We start from the raw sequence: 21988 nt of genomic DNA, 5'->3' as shown, positions 1-21988 counted from the left end.
CCACGGAGGCCCAGCGCTCCAGCCAATCCCCTCCCGCCGTCCCCTTCCCATCGGAGGCCCCGCCCCCCGCGCCCAGGATGCTGGGCCCCCGCGGCGTGACGCGAGCACGGCAGCTCCGCCCCCTGCGTCTCTGGCCTCGCCGGCCTTGGGGGGATGGTTCCATCATGGCGTCAATGCAGGTGAGAGGAGTTTGCAGCATCTGGGCGGGCGAGGGAGCCGCCAAGAGAACGCAAGCGTTTTGTCAGGGGCGGCGTCTGGGACTCTGGGGCACCCGGGCGGGCTCGGGAGCGGCCCTGGTAGCCAGTCCTTTCCCAGCCTCAGGACGCTGGGGAGGGGTGAGAGAAGGCGAGAAGAAGGGCGGGGGAGGGGGGTCCTCGGTCGGTCGAAGCGGACACCAGCCGGCCGGGAAGTTGGGGGATAAAGAAGGCTAAGAGGGAGGGAAAGGGCGAAGTTTGGCGTTGGTTCGGCGACAGTGGTCTCGAAATCATCTGTCGTTCACACACACACACTGGCCTGTCCGCCCGCCGCAGGGATGCCTTCTTCGCGGTCCCCGGCCCAGCGGAAACAGCTGCTTTCGCCGTTGTCACTGGGGCAAGGGCGGGCCTGAGAGGGGCTGAGTGTGGGGTAGCTGAGAAGGCGGCTGGCTGCAAAGGAGCCTCGCGGCCTCTGCCCAGGCCTCCCACGCCCAGCTTCCCTGACTATTCGGCCCCTCGGCTCTCCTCTCTTTTGACTCTTAATCCTTTGCCCCGTGTATCTTCCTCTGTTAGCCTTCCCACTCTCAACGAGCATTAGTCCGGCAGCTCACTTTGTAGCTCTCCCCGAAGCTGCCCTTAGTCCATCAACATCATTTGTCGCCTAGTATGCAGTCTCCCCGAGATCTGAGTCACCAGCCCCCTTATACCTTCGGGATAGCTCGCCCTCAAAATTTTTTTTCTACGGTGCCCCACCCTTGTGATCGCGGTAAGGCTACAGCCCTTTGCCCTTCTTCCCCAGGTCTTTAGTGGAATCTTAGTTTGGTAGGAGGCGTTTATTAACCCGTGTCATAGCTACCTGAGTTAGCAGTTCATGGTTTTCTGGCTTTCCAACTTAATACATTCTTTTTTTCCCCAAGCCATGGAGTTTGGTGTTTTGTTTTGTTTTGTTTTGTTTTCCAGGCAAAGATGGCAACCACAACTGCAGTTTTGTAAAGATTGACTGTGTTATCTATAGCTGCATTTAATTTTACAGATGAAGACTAGCTCTAATGAAAGTATATAGGAAGAGAAGGTAGAACTCTTGTTTGGAGTGTCAGCTGAGTGCTTTTTAGAGTTTTGACATCATCTTAAAGAGACTGACATTTTTCTCAGAAGGATTTAGTGCTTTTGTTTCTAGAAGAATAAGCAAATCTCCCTATCCCCCCCTCTGTTTTTTCTCTCGTTTCTAGGCAAGATCACTTTTTCTTCTCTTTTCTGCATCTTCCTCTTTTGTGGACATATTTGCTTCACATTTACTTCTGTGCTTTTTCTTATCTATTCCCTTTCAACTTATTTTCCGTGCGATATTTTTACTTTTGCTTCTCACTCTGGACTTTCCTTCAGAATAGAAAAATGTATATAACGTTCCTAGTTGAAGGGATGTCACAAAATGGTGCGGGGGGAAAAAAACAAGAACAATTTGAGGAAACATTATACTTTACACCAACCTCCCCAGAGACGTTAGAGAAGTTTCGTCATTTGAGGCCAAAAAAGGAACTGTGGAACACTAGTTGAACAGTAGATAGGCTATATGACTAATTTAAGATTATTTGTATTAAGATTAAAAGTATTTGTTTTAAGACTAAAAATTAAGGTTAAATCCACAACACTTGTGAGATTGTATTTGATGGGGAATTATAGGGATAACTAATTGGTTAGATTTAGACTCCAGGGTTCTGGAAAAGGCAGATTTCAGTTTTTAAAAGGAAAAAGTACAGAACTGAGTCAGTACAGAACTTAATGGTGATAATCTTGGATTTTACATGGCGACTTAAGCAATAGAAAAAAAAAAATACTTGCCACTGCATTTTTCTGTGTCCCAAGTACTACCTCTGAGTATCTTATTACCCTTTATTCCTTAGTGTCTTCTGATTAGAGGAATGGAAAACTAAGGTTTCCTATTTTAGTTAAAATAAAACCTTTCCTTTTGTGTGTATTTTTGAAATACCTGATAAAGGTTTTCTGGTAGTAACTAGAAAAATAATTTTAATATAGATAAATCAAACTTCTGAAACACATTACTACTTTCAGTGTGTTTATTCTGTCTTTGGTGAACAAAATTTTTTCCTGACCATCTTAATAGCAAAAAAAGTTTTTGTAAAGATTTTGTTTTTTTAAAGTAATCTCTACACCCAACGTGGGGCTCAGACTTAAAACCCCAAGATCATGAGTCACATGTTCTATGGACTGAACCAGCCAGGTACCCCTTAAACTTAACTCTTCAAAAAACTGAATTACATATAAAACTGCAACCAGATTATGAAATTTGTTTATTTACTTATCAATTATTTTTTAAGGGCCCACTGTGTTGGGTACTGATCAAGGTGCTGGAGATAAAGCAGATAAACCAAAGCAGATCAGGACCTCTGCCTTTGTGGATATAATAGTCTAGCTGAGGGAGACAGATAAGAACTAAATATTTAAGTTAATTGCATAGTATATTAGAAGGAAGGTGTTAGTGCTTTGGAAGGAAGTTAGGAAATGGATATTTTGAGGATTTCAGTTAGGAATCCTCAGCTTAGGAAAAAAAGATACTATACACAAATGCTGCTCTGACCATGTCTTACCTAAAAAGTTTTCAGATTTCTTTATCTTACCCGTACCAGGATATTATTGCTGCTGAAGAGATTACGTAAGCTGTGAGAGGAACTGTGTCTTAAAAACATAAATACTCTACAAATGTAGGATTTGATTACTTGGTAAAATGAAATAAGTCTTTAGGATCAATAACATCAAGTAGACTTTGATTTTCTCATTGGAGAATATTTTGAAGTTGAGGTTTTAACTTCTTTACTGTACCCTATCAGTGCCTCCCAGCCTTTTCTCAGGTGGTGGCATACCTAGGAAATAATTTTTGAATCAGGTACTAAGGTGGATGAAATAAAACATTGGTGATGAGTATCATCACATCTCTACAGCTCTGTACATCTGGCACCTCTGTAATGCTGGAGGTGCTGTCCTCTATCATATTGATAGAGTTGTTCTTCAGTATACAGTGCAGAATTGTGGTTTTCAAACTTATTTAAGCCTTTGAGATGTTCTTTCTCATTTTTTTTTTCTTTCCAACTGTTTCTTCCTAGAACAAAGTCACATATTACCAGGATAATGGTTAGATTATGTTTTAAGAAAACATTTTTAGAGAATGGTGGGTTTCTGGCAGTGCTTAACATTGGCAGGAGTTAGAGTAAAGAAATAGATCCACATTTAATTTTGATAGTTCTAGAAATGTTAAATTACTCTTGCAGATTTTGTGCATTTTTTCTCTCTTACCTAATGGAGACTTACTTATTAACTGTTGATTTAGCTAGATGAAGGAGATTAAGATTTAGAAACAGGTGGATTTTGAATGGGTGCTTCTTTTCAGAGGATTTAGAATAAATTATTTTGGATTATTCACAACACTGCACTGCTCTTTACTCAAGTATCTGGCTGTAGTAATTGAGAGGTAGAATATGGGCTCTTACTGACATTTTTAGTAGTCACATTGCCTTGATGGACTCCATATAAGTATTTGTGATGTGAAGGGTTACAGCACAATCAAAGGTTAGAAAATTGACTCATCTTGGATCTTGAGGTTTACTGGGTACTGGGAACTTGGGGAGTATATATACCTAGAATTATAGTATCTGAGAAGGTTGATTGGATAATCTTGCTAGGAACAGGGCTGTCCGGGAGCTTTTAGGAGAAGCCTAGGAAAGGGGGAACAGAATAGAATTGAAGGTATTTTGTGTGAATGATAAATATAACTAGATAGTAGAGTTACTTGAGTAAAGGATAAAACTAAGGTAATCATCTTAACTTTCAAAGCAGTCATTGTGATACTTTCTTTTAGCTGTTAATCAATTACTGCTTAATGAGATGCCTTCTATTTTTATCCTAAAGTGTTTTGGTGTTTTATTTAACTTTTCAGGTCTCTTTCACTCCCATGGGCCATAGATCTCCCGAGAATAGGAAAAATACCTTTTCTCTGTCTCTTAAATGGGTGCATAGTGATTACAGCAAATGTTCATTGTTTGGCAAACCAAAAAGCGTTTCTAACTAAAGCAAGTTCTGAAATAGTTTAATTCTATTTTACAGAAATCTTTTTTTTCTTAATTTTTAAAAATGTTTATTTTTGAGAGACAGAGAGACAGCATGAGCGGGAGAGGGGCAGAGAGAATGGGAGACACAGAATCTGAACCAGGCTCCAGGCTCCAGGCTCCAGGCTCCAGGCTCTGAGCTGTCAGCATTTAACTGACTGAGCCACTCAGGCACCCCTGAGAATTTTTTTAAGCAATTCTGTAATAGTAAGGTTGAGGCCCTATAAAGGAATAATATAAAATTCATATTTATATATATGTATTCCCCCAAAAGTTGGCTTATTTTCTTAGTTTATCTTTGCCATAATTTTTATGTTTTGCAAAGTATACTTAACGTTCTTTCTGGATTCTTATTCCAACCTTGTAAAATGGAAATGAGATAATCCTGTTTCATTTCAGTAGAGACGGAGAGTAATCACTTATTTGGAACGTGACTTACCCAAATTATGTAGCCAGTGTGTGGTGAAGCTGTGATTAGATCTGCTAATGCTATGAAGTTGTAGGTTATTAACATATTAACAAGTTTGGCATTATAGAGAAATCATTGGGACAATTACTTAACTTTACAGTCAAGAAGTAAACATTTGCTAGAATATTTTATAGCTTCTGTAGCTGAGAGGATAATATTCCCCATATTTTATAATATAAAGTTAATGCATCACATTTTAAAAAGAATTTTTTTTTTTTTTCAACGTCTATTTATTTTTGGGACAGAGAGAGACAGAGCATGAACGGGGGAGGGGCAGAGAGAGAGGGAGACACAGAATCGGAAACAGGCTCCAGGCTCTGAGCCATCAGCCCAGAGCCCGACGCGGGGCTCGAACTCACGGACCGCGAGATCGTGACCTGGCTGAAGTCGGACGCTTAACCGACTGCGCCACCCAGGCGCCCCTAAAAAGAATTTTTTTATGCATGTACTTGTGTGCTGAGTAAAACTATGGCAAATCTTTACTGTTCAAAGATAGTTTTTTAAAAAAAATATGTTTATTTTTGGTTGAGCACAAGTGGGGTAGGAACAGAGAGAGGGAGATAGAGGACCTGAAGTGAGCTCTGTGCTGACACACTGACAAGCAGTGAGCCCAATGTAGGGCTCAAACTCCGGAACTGTGAGATCATGACCTGAGCTGAAGTCGGGCGCTCAACCGACTGAACCACCCGGGTGTCCCAAGAGTCTTTATTAATCAAGGTGAATTTTTTAAAAATTTATTTTCAGTTTTATTCTTTTTTGAATGTTTATTTGTTTTTGAGAGAGAAACACAGCATGAGCAGGGGAGAGGCAGAGGGAGAAGGAGACACAGAGTCCGAAGCAGGCTCCAGGCTCTGAGCTGTCAGCACAGAGCTGGACACGGGCTCGAACCCATGAGCTGTTGAGATCATGACCTGAGCTGAAGTTGGACGCTTAACCAACTGAGCCACCTAGGCACCCCAAGGAGAATTTTATTTTTATTTATTTATTTTTTTAAAAAGTTTTTTTAACTTTTTATTTATTTTTGAGACAGATAGAGACAGAGCATGAACGGGGGAGGGTCAGAGAGAGGGAAACACAGAATCCGAAACAGGCTCCAGGTTCTGAGCTGTCAGCACAGAGCCCGACGCGGGGCTCAAACTCACGGACCGCGAGATCATGACCCGAGCCGAAGTCGGCCGCTTAACTGACTGAGCCACCCAGGCGCCCCAAGGAGAATTTTAAAAGTAGGGGTGATCTGGCATCTTTCTGCAAGTATAGTTCTGCATAGTATTTATCTAAATTGAACATTTGTTATGTGAATTTTATTTCTTTGTGTCATTGCTGTCTGCTTTAATTTTACCTACACAATACTTGTTCCTGTTTGTCAGGTGTTTTTAATAATTCTTCATTTGATAGCCTTTATTTGTGAATGCAGGTTTTGGGTCACCAACAAATGGTGCGTGCCTTTGAGTTATTTTATTCTGATAAAAACTAACTTCAAAAAAAAAAAACTAATTTCATTCAGTAGGTCTTATAAAACTTCATTAGAAAAAAATATAGGATCTGGAATCAGAAGACCTGGATTTAGGTTCTGTTTCACTACTTAATGTCTGTGTTGCACAGAAATCAGTGTGTCAAGTTAGTGGTTAAGACAAAAGCAGATTGATAGAGGTAAACATGTATGAAACTGCTTTTTTTGACTTTACTTCCCAAACCTGTTTTTTTTCTCCTGTAGTATTCTTCATATTGGTACATGACAACTTTATTCATCCATTTGTTTAACCAGAAACCTTGGTTTCGTCCTATCCCATAATCAAAACATCATCAAATTCTATCCAGCTCTACCTTCAGAATATATCCAGAATCCAACTGTTTGTCCTGTCTTCTGAATTACTTCCTGATGGAAATCCTTGTCATCCCTCATCTGGATTATATCAACAATTTCATAACTGATTTCCCTGCTTCTGCCCTTGTTCTCTTACTGTCTTTTCTCAGCCCATTATTTAGATTCTTTCAAAACAAAAGTCATATGTCACTGCACTCGCATCCCTGCTGTGGCTTCCCCGTTTTACTCAGAATATACAGTTGACCCTCCAACAATGCAAGGGTTAGTGGTGCTGACCCCTGCGCAGTCCAAATCCATACATAACTGTTGACTCTCCAAAAACTTTACTAATAGCTTACTGTTAACTGGAAGCCTTACTGATAACATAGTTGATTAGCCTGTATTTTGAATGTTATATGCATTATATACTGTATTCTTAAAGTAAGCTAGAGAAAAAAAGGAAAACCATAAGGAAGAGAAAATGCATTTATATTACTCTACTGTATTTATAAAAAAAAAATTCATATGTAAGTGCACCTGTGCAGTTCAAACCCATGTTCAAGGGGTTACACCTGTAATCCAGAGTCCCTGTTAGGGCATAGAATGCCTTACATTATCTATCTTTTTCCCCTCCCTGCTCACTTACCTACAGACTCCTTTCTATTTCTACCTCAGGGCTCTTGCCTTTTTTTCTCTTCTTGGAGTCTTCACCTATTGGGATGGCTCACTTCCTTTGTTTATTCTCAGATCTTTGTTCATATGTAGTTTTCTCAGAGAACCCTTCTTTTGACCACCCCAGTGTAAAATAGCTCTTCCATCCATGGCAGTTGTAATTACCCTGCTAAGTTTTTCATAGCCCTGACATACTATTTATTAATTTACGTACTGTTTTTCCTGAACATGACTCAATGCCTGGTATTTAGCAGGCCCTCAGTAAACGTTGAAGGAATAAATGAGCGCAGCTTCTGGATTCAGATAAACTTGGTTTGAATTGATTCTAGCCTTGCCACTTAATAGTTGTATAACCTTTTTTGCCCAATATAAAATAGGAATAATAATCACATGGGATAAAGTTGCAAATTACTTCACGTCATGGATCTTTAGAGGCTCTAGGCCTCTTATTTTAAACTATAGTATCCCTATAAGATACTCACTTTTTAATTTTTTTTTTTTAATGTTTGTTTATTTTTGATAGAGCGTGGGGAGGAGCAGAGAGAGAGGGAGAGACAGAATCCAAAGCAGGCTCCAGGGTCTGAGCTGTCAGCACAGAGCCCGACGCAGGGCTCAAACCCACGAACCATGAGATCATGACCTGAGCCAAAGTTGGATGCTTAACTGACTGAGCCATCCAGGCGCCCCCAGATACTCACTTTTTAAAAAAAATTGTCTGATTCTTGCTCCTGTGTTGGCTATCAATGGGAAAAAGCAGATTTCCTATATGATCCTGTGTCAAATGAGATCTCTTCTATTTCCACACTATAGGAGGGAGAGAAGAAGTATGGTTTCTAATTAGCATCTATGCTTGACTAATTCTCAAATTTTGAAGAGGATTAGCAAAGTAATATTTTGACTTTTTATAACAGTTTAAATGGCACATTCACATTTTTTTAAATTGAAATATAATTCACATACTATAAAACTTACCTTTAAAAAAATTTTTTTTTAATGTTTATTTATTTTTGAGACAGAGCATGAGCAGGGAAGGGGCAGAGGGGGAGACACAGAATCCAAAGCAGACTCCAGGCTGTCAGCACAGAGCCTGATGTGGGGCTCAAACTCACAAGCTGTGAGATCATGACCTGAGCCAAAGTCGGATGCTTAACTGACTGAGCCACTCAGGCGCCCCAGAACTTACCATTTTTATTAAAATGTACAATTCAGTGATTTTTAGTATATTTACAACCATCATTACTATTTAATTCATCCCCAAAAGAAACCTTTTACTTATTAGCAGTCACTCCCCATTCCTCCCCCCCCCCCCCCCCGCACTTCCTCGACTCCCCTCCTCCTCCACCCCTGCCCCTCCAAATGGAAATCACTAATCTGTTTTCTGTCTCTTTTTGCCTGTTCTGGGCACTTCATATAAATGGAATCATACAATATGTGGCCTTTTGTAACTGGCTTCTTAGTATAATGTTTTTGAGGTTTATCCATATTGTTGCTTGTATCAGTACTTAATTCCTTTTTATGGCTAACAGTCCATTTTATGGTTATACCACAGTTTATCCATTCATCAATTGATTGACATTTGGGTTGTTTCCTGTTTCCATTCATCAGTTAACTGGCAATTTGAATTGTTTCTACTTTTTGAATGCCACTATGAACGTTCATGCACATGTTTTTATTTGGCAGTGTTTTAATTTGTCTTAAGTATATACCTAGTAGTGGAATTGCTGGGTCATTTGGTAACTCTGTGTTTAACTTTCTACGGAACTGCTAGGCATTTATGACAACACCATTTTACATTCCCACCAGCAGTGTGCAAAGGTTCCAGTTTCTACACATTCTGGCCAGTGTCTGTCCACTCTTGATTATAGCTATCGTAGTGGATGTGAAGTGATACCTCCTTGGTTTTTTGTTTGTTTGTTTGTTTTGTTTTCTGTTTTTCTTTTTTTTTTTTTCTTTTTTTTTTTCTTTTTTTTTCTTTTTTGACAGAGAGAGTGCATGTGCACACAAGCAGGGCAGGGGCAGAGGGAGAGAATCTTAAGCAGGCTCCATGCCCAGCATAGAGCCTGACTTGGGTCTCCATCCCATGAACCCTGAGATTATGACCTGAGCCAAAACCAAGAGTCAGACATTTAACCGACTGAGCACCCAGGCGCCCCTCTCCTTGTGGTTTTGATTTGCATTTCTCTAATAACTAAGGATGTTGCGCGTCTTGCGTTTATTGGTAAATTTCTTGGAGAAATGTCTAGCCAAATCCTTTGCCCATTTAAAAAATAAAGTTGTCTATTCATTGAATTGTAAGCGAGTTTTTTTCTGTGTGTATTCTGAATATAAGCCCCTTCTCAGATATGTGATTTGCAAACATTTTCTCCGAGTTATGTTTGCACGTTCCTGATGGTATCCATGCCAGCACAAAATTTTTTATTTTGATGAAGTCCAATTTAGCTGTTTTTTTCTTTTGTCAAATTTATGCTTTTGGTGTCTAAGAAATCATTACCTAATCGAAGGTCATAAAGATTTACACTTTATTACAGCTATGTTCTCTTCTGAGAGTGTTACAGTTTTAGCTCTCACATTTAGGTCTTTGATTCATTTTGAGTCCACTTTCTATATGATGAGGCATATTTAGTTTAATAGCATTAATATGGCAGCTTGTTTTTTTTTCTTTTTGAAGTTGCCCAAGGTGAGAGCCTATCAGATTTGATAGTATCCTGCTGGATTCAAATTATTTTTCTAAGTCAAGTGGAGCTGTTAAGCTGTTTTTCAGATGACAATTTGTATTGCAGCCCTACTACTAAAAAATGTTGATTGTGGTCCTAATAAACTGTTAGAGAATATTTATTCACATACCCGCTTTTATCATAATTAAAATAGGCATACCAACTTAACTTTTTAGGCTTAAAAAAACTTCACGCCATAGGGCATTTTAGAGGTCATCTGATTCAGCCAGCATACCTTTTCTTTAAGTCATTGCTGTATTTTGTGATTAGAAGTGTTTGATAAAATATAATTTGTTTACTTTTGTACTACATGAAAAGAAGATATTTGAGCAAATTGAGTATACGGGTGTTTTTTGTTGTTTGTTTTTTTTTCTTTTTAATGCTTACTTATTTTTGAGAGGGGGGCACAGAGAGACCAGAGACAGAATCCAAAGCAGGCTCCATGCTGTTACCGGAAAGCCCAAAGTGGGGCTAGGCTCAAACCCACAAACTGTGAGATCATGACTTGAGCTGAAGACCCTCAACCTAGTGAGCCACTCAGGAGCCCTGAGTATATAGGCTTTTTATTTATTTATTTTTTAATATAGATTTGATATGAGAAAAATTGTCACATTCTTAGGAAATCCAATTTAGGAGTTCTAGTGGAGAAGATTACATAGATGAGCATATTGGTGTCATCGTTCTTGATCTTGCTTAGTGGAAACTCAAATAGAATTCATTTCTTTGTAACAATTTGAGCTACCTTGACACTTCTACAGACTATTCTCAGTATTCATGGATTCTGTATACAGGATTTGTGAACCTGCCTGCTTGGTAAAATTTATTTGTAAGCCTAAAGTCAATCCTCATGGTGCTTTTATGGTGATTTGTACACATGTGCAGAGCTGTGAAAAATTGGAGTACCTAAATATGCACATACCCAACTGCAGTCAAACAAGGCAACACTCTTTCATGCTGTAACTGTTTGAGCTGTCATGCTGTAAACAAGTGTCCTTTTTTTGGTCTATTTAGTACTTCATGTTTTGGGGTTTTTTTTTGCATTTATGTGCTTTTTGAGATTTCACTGTTTAAAATGGTGCTCAGGCATATTATTGAAGTGCTGTCTAGTGTTCCTAACTGCAAGAAAACTGGAATGTACCTTATGTAGAAAAGGTGTGTGTTAGATAACCTTTTTTTAGGCATAAGCTCTTGGCCTTAGGTTCAATGTTAATGAATCAACAACATATATTAAGGATTCTTTAAACAAACACACAAAACCAGGTTGTTAACTGATTGGTTGAGTGTGACCAGAGGATGTAGGAACCTAACTCTCTTTCCCTTAGGAACAGCGTGGTTCAATATTTGCTAATTTAGTATTTGCTGTGATTTTATAGTCTGTAACATAACTACTGTGAATACTGAGAATTGGCTGTTTGATTTAAATTTCAGTCTGCCTTTGATTTAAAATATATTGCAACCAGGTTAAAACTGGTAAAACTTGCTACATCTAGGTTCCTTGTTTCCTTTTTTACCTTTTTCTGCTGTAGATCGATGCCTTCTAGTTTTTTTTTTTAACGTTTATTTTTGGGACAGAGAAAGACAGAGCATGAACGGGGGAGGGCAGAGAGAGAGGGAGACACAGAATCGGAAACAGGCTCCAGGCTCTGAGCCATCAGCCCAGAGCCCGACGCGGGGCTCGAACTCATGGACCGAGAGATCGTGACCTGGCTGAAGTCGGACGCTTAACCGACTGCGCCACCCAGGTGCCCCAATGCCTTCTAGTTTTTTTACTTGAGTTACCCATACAATTCAAGTTGGTGGTTTCCCACTTTGGCATTATATTGAAATCACCTGGGGAGCTCTGAAGGTTGGGGGGGGGTGGGGACCTATCCCCAGAGATTGACTTAATTGGTCTGGCATGCATCCTGGGTATTGGAATTTTTCTCAGCTCCTGGGTAATTCTAATGTGCAGTGTAAGGTGAGAACTCATCTTTACTACAGGGGGTGAACTTAGGTGTGCAAATGATGTAAATTGGATCAGGTGTAATCCATCTCCTTGGACCAGATTTAGAGTTCAGGAGATAGTAGACATTTCTTTCTTCTTCTGCTTCTTTTTTTTTAATTAGACCTTCTTTTTTAATGTTTATTTTTGAGAGAGCGAGTGAGAAAGAGCATGCACTGGCACTCACAAATGAGGAAGGGACAGAAAGAGAGGGAGACAGAGGATCTGAAGTGGGCCCCGTGTTGACAGCAGAGCGCGCAAGTCGGGGCTCGAACCTACGAACCGCAAGATCATGACCTGAGCCAAAGTTGGACGCTTACCCGACTGAGCCATACTGGTGCCCCAACAGTAGACATTTCAAAGTTGATACCTCTGGAGAGAGCTTTAAGAACCAAATTTGAGACTGACAGTCTTTCTATGTGTTCCTGGCTATCTGTATAATTACAGTTCTATCAAAGAACATCCATTTCCTGTACATATCAACCAATGTTGACTGCTTTATTAATTTTAGTGAATTCTCTTGTTTGGTGGCTATTTTATACAAAGAAAGTTTCTGCCAGGAGAGTTCTTTTGTGGAGGAGGATACTTTTGTGAACAAAATACATTCTGTGGCTGCTGTGTGGTCTTCTAGGCTCAGTTATGAGTTGAGTGGTTTTTCTGTGCCAATTGTGTACCTAGACAGACTTACCAATTTTATTTCATGAATCTTTGGAGTTGAACTTGAGTAATTCCAATCTCAAGTTGTTTTGTTGTTATTATTTTAAATAATCCTAGGGGCCCTGTATTAAAATATGAATAGTTCTTGGAATATTAGTCTTGTCTTTAGTCTTCTGGCCCTTCCTTAGGGCCATTATTATTACTGGCCCTTGCATCTCTCATTCTAAGGCCTATGCTGAACTTTTTATCAGTCCATTAAAATCCCTGAGAGTCAGGTTGTTTATATGATTCTGGGTGCTGGGTCTCTCTCCCCTGTCCATTGGTTGAAGTGGACATTACTGCAAACATGTAGATGCTGCACCCTTAACTTGCTAGGAATACTTACCAATTCTTTTTAGTCACTTTTTATATTGAACATCTATTTTGAATTCTGGGTCTTTTTTTTTTTTTTTAATTATGAATTCTGGGTCGTTTTGATAGCCCTCCTTCTTCTTATTGTTCCTGGGATTAAAAAAAAAACAAAGTTAGCCCTTTCACTTTGTACCTGACATCATGCATGAATCCACCAAACTTAGCTTCAGTCCTCACAGTGTATGCACTTTTTCCTAACTCCTAGCACATTTTACCTCTTTCATTAGTATTTTTCATTTCTGCCTCTGTATAACTCACAGAGCAGTGTATTAGTGGTAAGCACTCAGGTGTTTTCTGAGTATTCAATTTGGTAGAACAGAGACTCAGGAAAATGCTTTTTCAACATAGGTCAGAAATGATATGAGAACATGGATTTCTTGCTATATCTCTTATTCCTTTGATGTCTCTTTTTTTGCTTCTGCCTTAGCCCAATTACACCAAAGAAATGAGGTGAATGGGAAAAAGTATATAGAATTTTAAAATCAGTGTAATATTTGTTAATTATATAAATCTCTCTCAACTAGATTAATATTTGGTTGGTAATTCTTTCACATTGGAGAGACCTTTATGAACTCAATGCAAATCTATTTTTTTTTTTTTTCTCGTGATTAAACTTCCAGTCCATAACCCTTATGGTAACAGCAGATAATCTTAGGTCTTACTTCATTGATACTAAAATAATGTGGTTGCTTTCTCTCTAAACCAAAATATGTTGTGTCTCAGGATATTTCTCATGTCTGAAATTTATTCTTTTTCCAGATGTTTTATTCTTAGGGTGTGTCTAGGTGTGGTTTGGGTATAGATCTGTTTGTGTGTGCTTGTCGAGGTAGGAGGTTGTTTGGGGAGAGAGTGTTGTGGAATAGGGAATTTGTGATTGGTTCCTTCAGATGTTGCAGAAGACAGGACCTCTGTTGATGTCTATAAAATGCAGACTGGTTTCTGATAAGACTTTTTATCTTTAAACGTAAAGCTTTTGCATAGTGACAGAGTTTTACTTCAGATTCTTCCAACTTAAAGTACATGGAAGAAATTGGTCAGTTTAGAATACTCCTACCAAAAACAAAACAAAAAAAACAGAAAAATCAACCCTGAAAGGATAAAGAAGTTCGGCTCAATCCTGGCAAGCTTATAGTTTTCAGAAGTTTGTGCTGACAATGATAGAAGTACCAGGGGAGGCTAAGATAGTTAATGATGAAGGCTTGGAAAGCATTATCCATGATCCTAAACAGTAAAAATGGTGTCAGTAGGTACTGCTCCCTCTTTTTTTCAGCACCTAGTCTAAAATTGATAATTTTTTTGTATCAGCTTCTGACTGAAACCAGGTTTTTTAATTTAAAATATGTTGTTAATGTGTTTTATTATTGTATTTTACATTTTCATAAAGTGGCCAAAAATAAGGTAAAATTCAGCTCTAGTTTTGTAATTGAAAAAAACTTTAAGGTAAATTGATATTTTCTTAAACTGGCAACATTGGTTGCCAAAATTGATTATATAAATCAGTCATTTATACTTATCATATTTCTTTTTGTTTTTGTTAGGATGAAACTTAGTGTAAATACATTTTATGTTCTCTTTAAGTTTATTATTCAAATAGACTGTTTTACTCTCTAGAGTGTTACTGTGTTACTCTCTAGAAAAAAATCAAGTTGTTGCTTTTTGTTTTAGTTAATTTTTTTTTTTAGTAATCTCGACACACCTCGTATTCTGGAACTCATGACCCTGAGATCAAGAGTTGCATGCTCTTCCAAGTGAGCCAGCCAGGCTCCCTCAGGTTTTTAGTTAAATCTCAGTGGCCTTGTATTTCCAGAAATTTTACATACTAACGTTAAAGAAGTTGCTGACTTCTGAGTTTGCATGGAGTGAAAGAAACGTGCTAAAGGTATTCTTAGACTCTTAGAGTTATACTGTGGCTATTTTTGACAGCTGAGGCCCAAATATGTGTAAATTTGTAAGCAAAAATTATCATTAAGAAGACAGTGATTTGGGGTGCTGGCTGGCTTAGTCAGTGGAGCATGAGACTCTTGATCCTGGGGTTGTAAGTTCGAGCCCCACATTGGGTGTAGCGATTACTTAAAAGCTTTTATTAAAAAAAAAAGACTGGGGGGTGCTTGGGTGGCTCAGTCAGTTAAGTGTCTGACTTCGGCTCAGGTCATGATGTCATGGTTCGTGAGTTCAAGCCCCGCGTCTGTCCCCTGCTCGTGTGGGTGCATTCCTTCTTTCTCTCAAAGTAAATATATAAACTTAAAAAAAAAATAGTAGCCTTTCTACTACTATACTGTTTATACTGTTGTAGCCTTTTATAACACATTGATGTCTTTTATAAAACATAAACTGAAACTATTCTGAAAAAAAAACCTTTTATTTTGATCACTTCTACGTATTTACATATATATGAGATACTCTGCCATCTACCTTAAACACCAGGTCTTAAGCATATTGCCATATTTTTCATGTTAAAAATATTCCTGTAAACATTAAATATGATTCTATTTTTCTTTTCTTTTTTTTTTATTCTTATTTGCCAAAGTTAATCTAATCTTATAGAGGTTTCTGCTGTGTCAAGGGAAAGTATTGATGGAGTAAATCCCTAAAATCACAGGATAGCATAACTGAGCATGCTGAGGAAGAAAACAAACAACTGTTTATCTTCAGTGTAATAAAAAAGTTGCACAAACTATCTTTTCATTAAATGGATATTTGGGTTTGGCAAAGTAACTAACCTGGAATCTTAAGGTGAGTAGTTCACTTTATGATTTTATTCTTGCTGATGGTAATCTTTATAAATAGTGCTTAGGCATCACATTTTGTGGGCATTTAAATGGGTAAAAGCTAACAAGGGGAGGGAGGAAAATTGTTTATACTGAGTAGCTTTTCCCCCAATACTATTTTTTTTTAGTGTTTATTTATTTTGTGAGAGAGATGGAGCACATGGGGGAAGGGCAGAAAGAGAGGGAGACACAGAATCCGAAGCAGGCTCCTGGCTCTGAGTCGTCAGCACAGAGCCTGATGTGGGGCTCGAACCCACATACAGTGAGATCATGACCTGAGCTGAAGTCGGACTCTTAACCAACTTAGACACCCAGCTGGCTCCCCATACTATTTTTAATTAAAAATGGAAATTTGCTTGCTTTGGACAAGATACAAGGTAATGATAAAATGAATTATGAACCTGTTTGCTTTCATAGTGGTGATTTGTTCGTTTGGCTAACTAAAAAAGTTTGTATAGTAGATTTTGTAATTAAAAGGAAATTTAGAGAGCTACAAAGAGAAAGTAGCTCTTTGTATAGTAGCCTTCTCTATATTTGCATTTTTGCCTCTGTGGGCCAGAAGCAGACAGTCCTCCTTTTGACATATCGATCCTTTGACAGTATGTCAGAAGGTCAATTATACCCTAATGCTAGGTCACAGTGCCTACATCATTCACCTCACTTTGTCTCATTATGTAGGCATTTTAACATCTCACATCATCACAAGGAGGGTGAGTTCAGTATAAAAAGATTTTGAGAGAGACTACATTCACATAATTTGTTGTAGTATATTGTTAGTTGCTGTATTTTATTATTTTATATGATTTATTATAATATTTTACTGTTAATGTCTTATTGTGGCTAGTCTATAAATTAAACTTTATTGTATGTATGTAGAGGAAAAAACATAGTATACATGTAGGGTTTGGCACTCTCTGTGGTTTCAGACATTCACACGGGGTCTTGTAGTGTATCTCCCTCAGGTACGGGGGCACTGCTGTATTTAGTTTTGGAACACGTTGTAAACCATTGTAGTTATGTAGAGATCTGGATATACAGAAATAACACTATGTTCATGTTAGATGAACATATTATAATATATAGGACTTACAAGATAATATACAGAAGTGCTTAAAACTTTGATGAGAATGTATGCATCACTTGTAAAACTACAGAAAACTAATTGCGGGTAAATATTGAATCAGACTGAACAATGTCTAGAGGAAGCTGCATGTAGCTTTAACTTGTGAAAACAAGTAGAATGGGTTCTGGGATTTTTTAATTAAAAAGAAATTTAGAGATCATTTAATCTAACTTTTTTTTTAATGAAAAAATGGGCCCCAATTTGAGGTGACTTAACTTGGCTAGGTTCATACTTCTCAGATAACTCTACTTAACAGACAGAACAGATTATGTTTTCAAAGAAATTGTCCATATTATCAATTTTATCTTTCCAAGATGAGTTCCATTACAAAACTAGATTTTACTCAGAACAGTAAAAATCACAATAAGAATGCAGTACATCTTTAAAAATATATGTATTTATTATATGAATGTTCTAATATTTACGCTCAGTAAGTTCCAAATCATCAGAAGTGTGTTCCTTTGGGATTAAGTCTATAAAAAGTAAAGATCTGTCCAACTGAGATCCATCAAGTTTGTGGCTTAAAAAGATCTTATAAAATCTTCTTAGTTGTAAAATTTAAAAGGTAAAGGCCCTGGAAGCTGTCTTCTGGTATAGAGAGTTGAGTGTCAGTGTTTGTTCTAACAGCCTCTCATGATCTAAATAGTCATGTTCCTGTTGTTTCCACTTTTTCCCCCCATTATGAGCTTTCATTCTCTTCCCACCCCTCAATTTTAAATTATTCCTTAGGATAAATTTTTAAGAATAGTGTTCCTGAGTCACAGAATTCAGTATTTTCTGGCTCTTGAAATACTTGATGACACTTAATTTAAAGTCATTGGGTTGGAGCTTCCCCAAAATGGTAGAAAACTATTTTGCTTTAGGGGTACCTACAAAAAGAGTGGCCAGTAAGTAAGACATAAGCATAGCAGAAATGGGAACAGAGCCGTTTTGTATAGTAGAATCAAAGGGGGTAAAGCTTTTCACGTGGGAGATTATAAGTGATAAGTCACCAAAATGGGTGACTTTGTTTTTAAGTAGGCTCCACACTCAACGTGAGGCTTGAACTCACGACCCGAAGATGAAGAGTTGCATACTATACCGACTGAACCAGCTGGGCATCCCGAACCCCAGTAGAATTTAATAAGCAAGTAGCATTGAACCTTGAGAAGTTTTGAGGGGTTGAAGCTTAAGTGAATGTATTAGAGGGGAAGTAGAGAGGCAGTGGATGTTGGCTGAGTTCAAGGAGTTGGGATAGTGAAACGAAAGGAGGAAATGGACAGAAGTAGAGGATAAAGGATGACTTTTTGCTTATTTTAAAGCTGGCAGAGACCCAGTTGATGGCTGAAGGGAAGGGATTCTGGAATGGCAAAGAGTGAAGTTATTATTAAGTCAAATTATTAATTTGATCCTAGATGACTTGATAAGATCCAGTGAGAGACTGATGGGAAGATTTTGAGAAGGGAAAAGAATCTCCTTTGTCTGGGACTTCATTGAAGGACCAGAGATTGACTATAGGGACCATGTGTTTTGTTTTGTTTTTTTCTTTTAGTTTTAGCTAAAGATGAGGAAACAAGTTGCGGTTTGCATTCTTTGCATGTTTTAGTATTTTTTGCTAAGAGGAAGCTTTCCATTAATAACTTTTGGAGAACATCTGGGGCTAAATTTATAGATTGCAGCTGAGAGAGACGCTGAAGTTTGTTATTTAAAAATATTTCCCCAAAGCAAATGAAGCTGATGCATATTTTTATTTGTTCTCTAATAAAGTTGGTTAGGGAAAACTCATAATTTTAGGATAGTAATCTTTTATTTCTTTTTATTTGCCATCTTATTTTTTTTCTTTTTTGTTATCTTTGAATTTTGATACTAGTGTGTTTATTTGGAACTTACAACTTTTCAAAATAATGTTTTGTCTGTTGGACAGTCTCATTCTATCCTGTTAACAATCTGAGGTAGATATTTATACAGGAATTAAGATAAAGTTTATTATTTATTCAAAGTTACATATATAATATACACTCCTGAAAACAGGTATTAATTTTTTTCAATGAAATATATCACAGCATATTCTAATTTACACTCTTTAAGGTTTGTGCTTTGCTTACCATTAGAACAAATAAGTGACAGAACCTACTATTCCTAAATCCTAATTCTGGCTTCTTGTGATAGATCTGCAGTTTGATTTGAAGGTCAAACCAAACTTTCCACTCTTTGAGGACAGTATTATCCATCATTTTATCCAGCATATTTATTTAAGGTTTGATGTGTGCCAAACCTTGGCTACAATGTGCATTTTCCACTACATAGCATGTTTTATGCTTTATGACATTTTATTTTCCTGAGTAATTTCTTTATTAACACTTACCAAAGTCTCTGGATATAGCCCAGCCTGGCAAACTGGAAGGTAAAAAATTTTGAATTGTACCTTTACAGGAGAAAAAAAAAATTACTATTCTTCCGAAGTTTAAAAAGGTTAGCTTAAATGAGACCTCATTTCATTCAGGCTTAATGCTGATGACTGTTTTTCATCTACAGTGTGAAATGTAGTGATCAGAAGGAGAAAGTAGACTCAGCACTGTATTTTATTTCATCTGGAGTCAGTGTTTCTGGGTAACTTAAATATTTTATTTGGAGTTATAATTTTCAAAAACTCCAGATAATTTCTGAACTAGCTTGAGAAATTCAGGTTTGATTCTGGGGTTGTAAACTCATTGCCTTCTGAATGAAGCAAAGCTGGTTTAAGGTATAAAGTATGTGTGATGCATGCATTGAGTTTGTAGTAGAGAGCCTACCCAGCCTAAAGAGCCTCATTTAAAAGGAGCAACTGTGGGGCGCCTGGGTGGCACAGTCGGTTAAGCGTCCGACTTCAGCCAGGTCATGATCTCGCGGTCCGTGAGTTCGAGCCCCGCGTCGGGCTCTGGGCTGATGGCTCAGAGCCTGGAGCCTGTTTCCCATTCTGTGTCTCCCCCTCTCTCTGCCCCTCCCCCGTTCATGCTCTGTCTCTCTCTGTCCCAAAAATAAATAAACTTTGAGGAAAAAAATTTAAAATAAAAAAAAATAAAAGGAGCAACTGTGCTTCAACTCTGGTTGATTGACTTATTTTCATCCATCAGTCTGAATGTTCACAAGCTTGAATTCCACAGGTTCAAAACTGAATTTAGTCTCAGCTGCCTCCAGCCCCAACGAGAGATCTGCAATTCCTGCCTGTTCCTATTAACTGTATTTCTTTCAGATTAATAGCACCACCATCCATCCAAACTAACATCCTGGAGTCATTCTTTTTGCTTCTCTTCCTCCCCCCCATCCAGTTACCACTCAATCCAGTACATTCTGCATCCTAATATAGTCCTGTTGCTCTGGTTGTTCAGTAGTAGTGTCCCAACCCTTCTTTTTCTAGTATTCAATCTGACTTCCTGGTCTTCCTTCTGTCTTAACTTCTCCAGTGTATCTGCCCACCATTATTGGAGTTACTATTTTTACTAGAAAACTTACACACGTTTAATGTTGAAATTATAGAAAATTACAGATAGGCAAAAAGAAAAATCACTACCCCAAGAAAATCACTGATGTTAAGATTAAAGGGTATTTTAATTTGTAAATATTTTGGTTTATATCTTTCTTTCCTAGGTATACAACATTTGCCCTTGAAAAGACACTTCCCTTGTAAAATCAGTCCCTGATCCTGAACTCTAGGTCCCATCTTCTTAGAGGTTTTTTTACATCAGTTATCACCTTCTGTATTTACATGTGCTTCAGTTTTTCCTTAAAAAATAAACACCTCCATCTACCACTTCTGCCAACTATCATTCTATTGCTGTCCCTTCTTTCACAACCAAACTTTTGAGAGTGGCCTAGAAAAAAAGATGATGAAATATACATACAAAAGAATTTAAAAATTGCAGGTGAATATTTAAATAATATTAATAAAATACTGAACTTAAATAAAAGTTACCATTACTTTTGAAGTTTTCTTTCTGCCCCTAATTGTACCTCATGTCCTTCGCTGAGTAAATTTCTCTTCTGGTTTTTATCCCCAATTTTTTATTGTAGATTTACCTTAAAGTGTATATTGTTTTGCTTTTTTGAACATTAAATAAATGGAATCATACTGTAAGCTTTTCTGACTTTTGTTTAGCATTTTAAGATTAATTTATCTTGATGGATGTAGTACATTTTTTTTTTTTTTTAATTTTTTTTTTTCAATGTTTATTTATTTTTGGGACAGAGAGAGACAGAGCATGAACGGGGGAGGGGCAGAGAGAGAGGGAGACACAGAATTGGAAGCAGGCTCCAGGCTCTGAGCCATCAGCCCAGAGCCCGACGCGGGGCTCGAACTCACGGACCGCGAGATCGTGACCTGGCTGAAGTCGGACGCTTAACCGACTGCGCCACCCAGGCGCCCCGGATGTAGTACATTTTTAAGGTTAAGTAGTGTTCTTTGTTACAAATTCTATCAGTATCTATTTTACTCCCAAATTATTATGAACATTCTGCTTTAGATATACTGATACCTCTTGCCTGGTGCACACGTGTATGGTTTACTTTAGGGTATATATCTAGGAGTGGACTTACTGGGTGGTACTCTGTCTTTGTTCAGTTTTACTAAATGTCAGAAGTAGTTAAATCAGTTTATGTTTTTGCTGGTAGTACGGGAGTCCCAGGGATACCACATACTCCCTGGTTTGGTATTGTCTGAGTTAATAATTTTTGTAGGTGATATCATTGTGGTTCTGTTTTACATTTCCTTGATTATTTGTTTATGGGCCATTTTTGTTTCCTCTTGTATGAAATGCCCATTGACTGTTGTCAGTTCATTTGTCTTTTTATTGATTTATAGTTCTTTTGTATGGCTAAATTCTTTTCCCAATTCAAGATTTGTTTTTTTGCTTTCACAGGGTCTTGATAAACCCTAAAGAAAATGTCAGTCTTTTCCTTTTGTTCATATTTTTTGCATTTTGTTTAAGAAATCCTTTTCTACTCTGAGTTCCTGACATTTTTCTGAAATTTGTCCTAAAACGTTATCTTCCAAAAAGTCTTATGATTTAGCATATATTAGTCTTTTAATCCTTATGGTTTTAGGTAGAAATCCAATTTCTTT

General features: G+C 37.9%; 1 protein-coding gene across 1 annotated transcript in view; it reads left to right on the top strand.

Moving 5' to 3' along the window:
* Positions 1 to 77: 77 nt before the first annotated feature.
* The window catches only part of UBE2W (ubiquitin conjugating enzyme E2 W), a 77052-nt gene continuing 55141 nt past the window's right edge, over positions 78 to 21988 (top strand). The window contains exon 1 of the mRNA XM_047842244.1: positions 78 to 179. Within this exon, the coding sequence (XP_047698200.1) occupies positions 78 to 179 (102 nt within the window). The remainder of the gene's footprint in view (positions 180 to 21988) is intronic.

Source organism: Prionailurus viverrinus, chromosome F2 (assembly GCF_022837055.1).
Source record: "Prionailurus viverrinus isolate Anna chromosome F2, UM_Priviv_1.0, whole genome shotgun sequence".
Taxonomy (NCBI): domain Eukaryota; kingdom Metazoa; phylum Chordata; class Mammalia; order Carnivora; family Felidae; genus Prionailurus; species Prionailurus viverrinus.
This window is presented reverse-complemented; position numbering and strand designations above follow the sequence as displayed.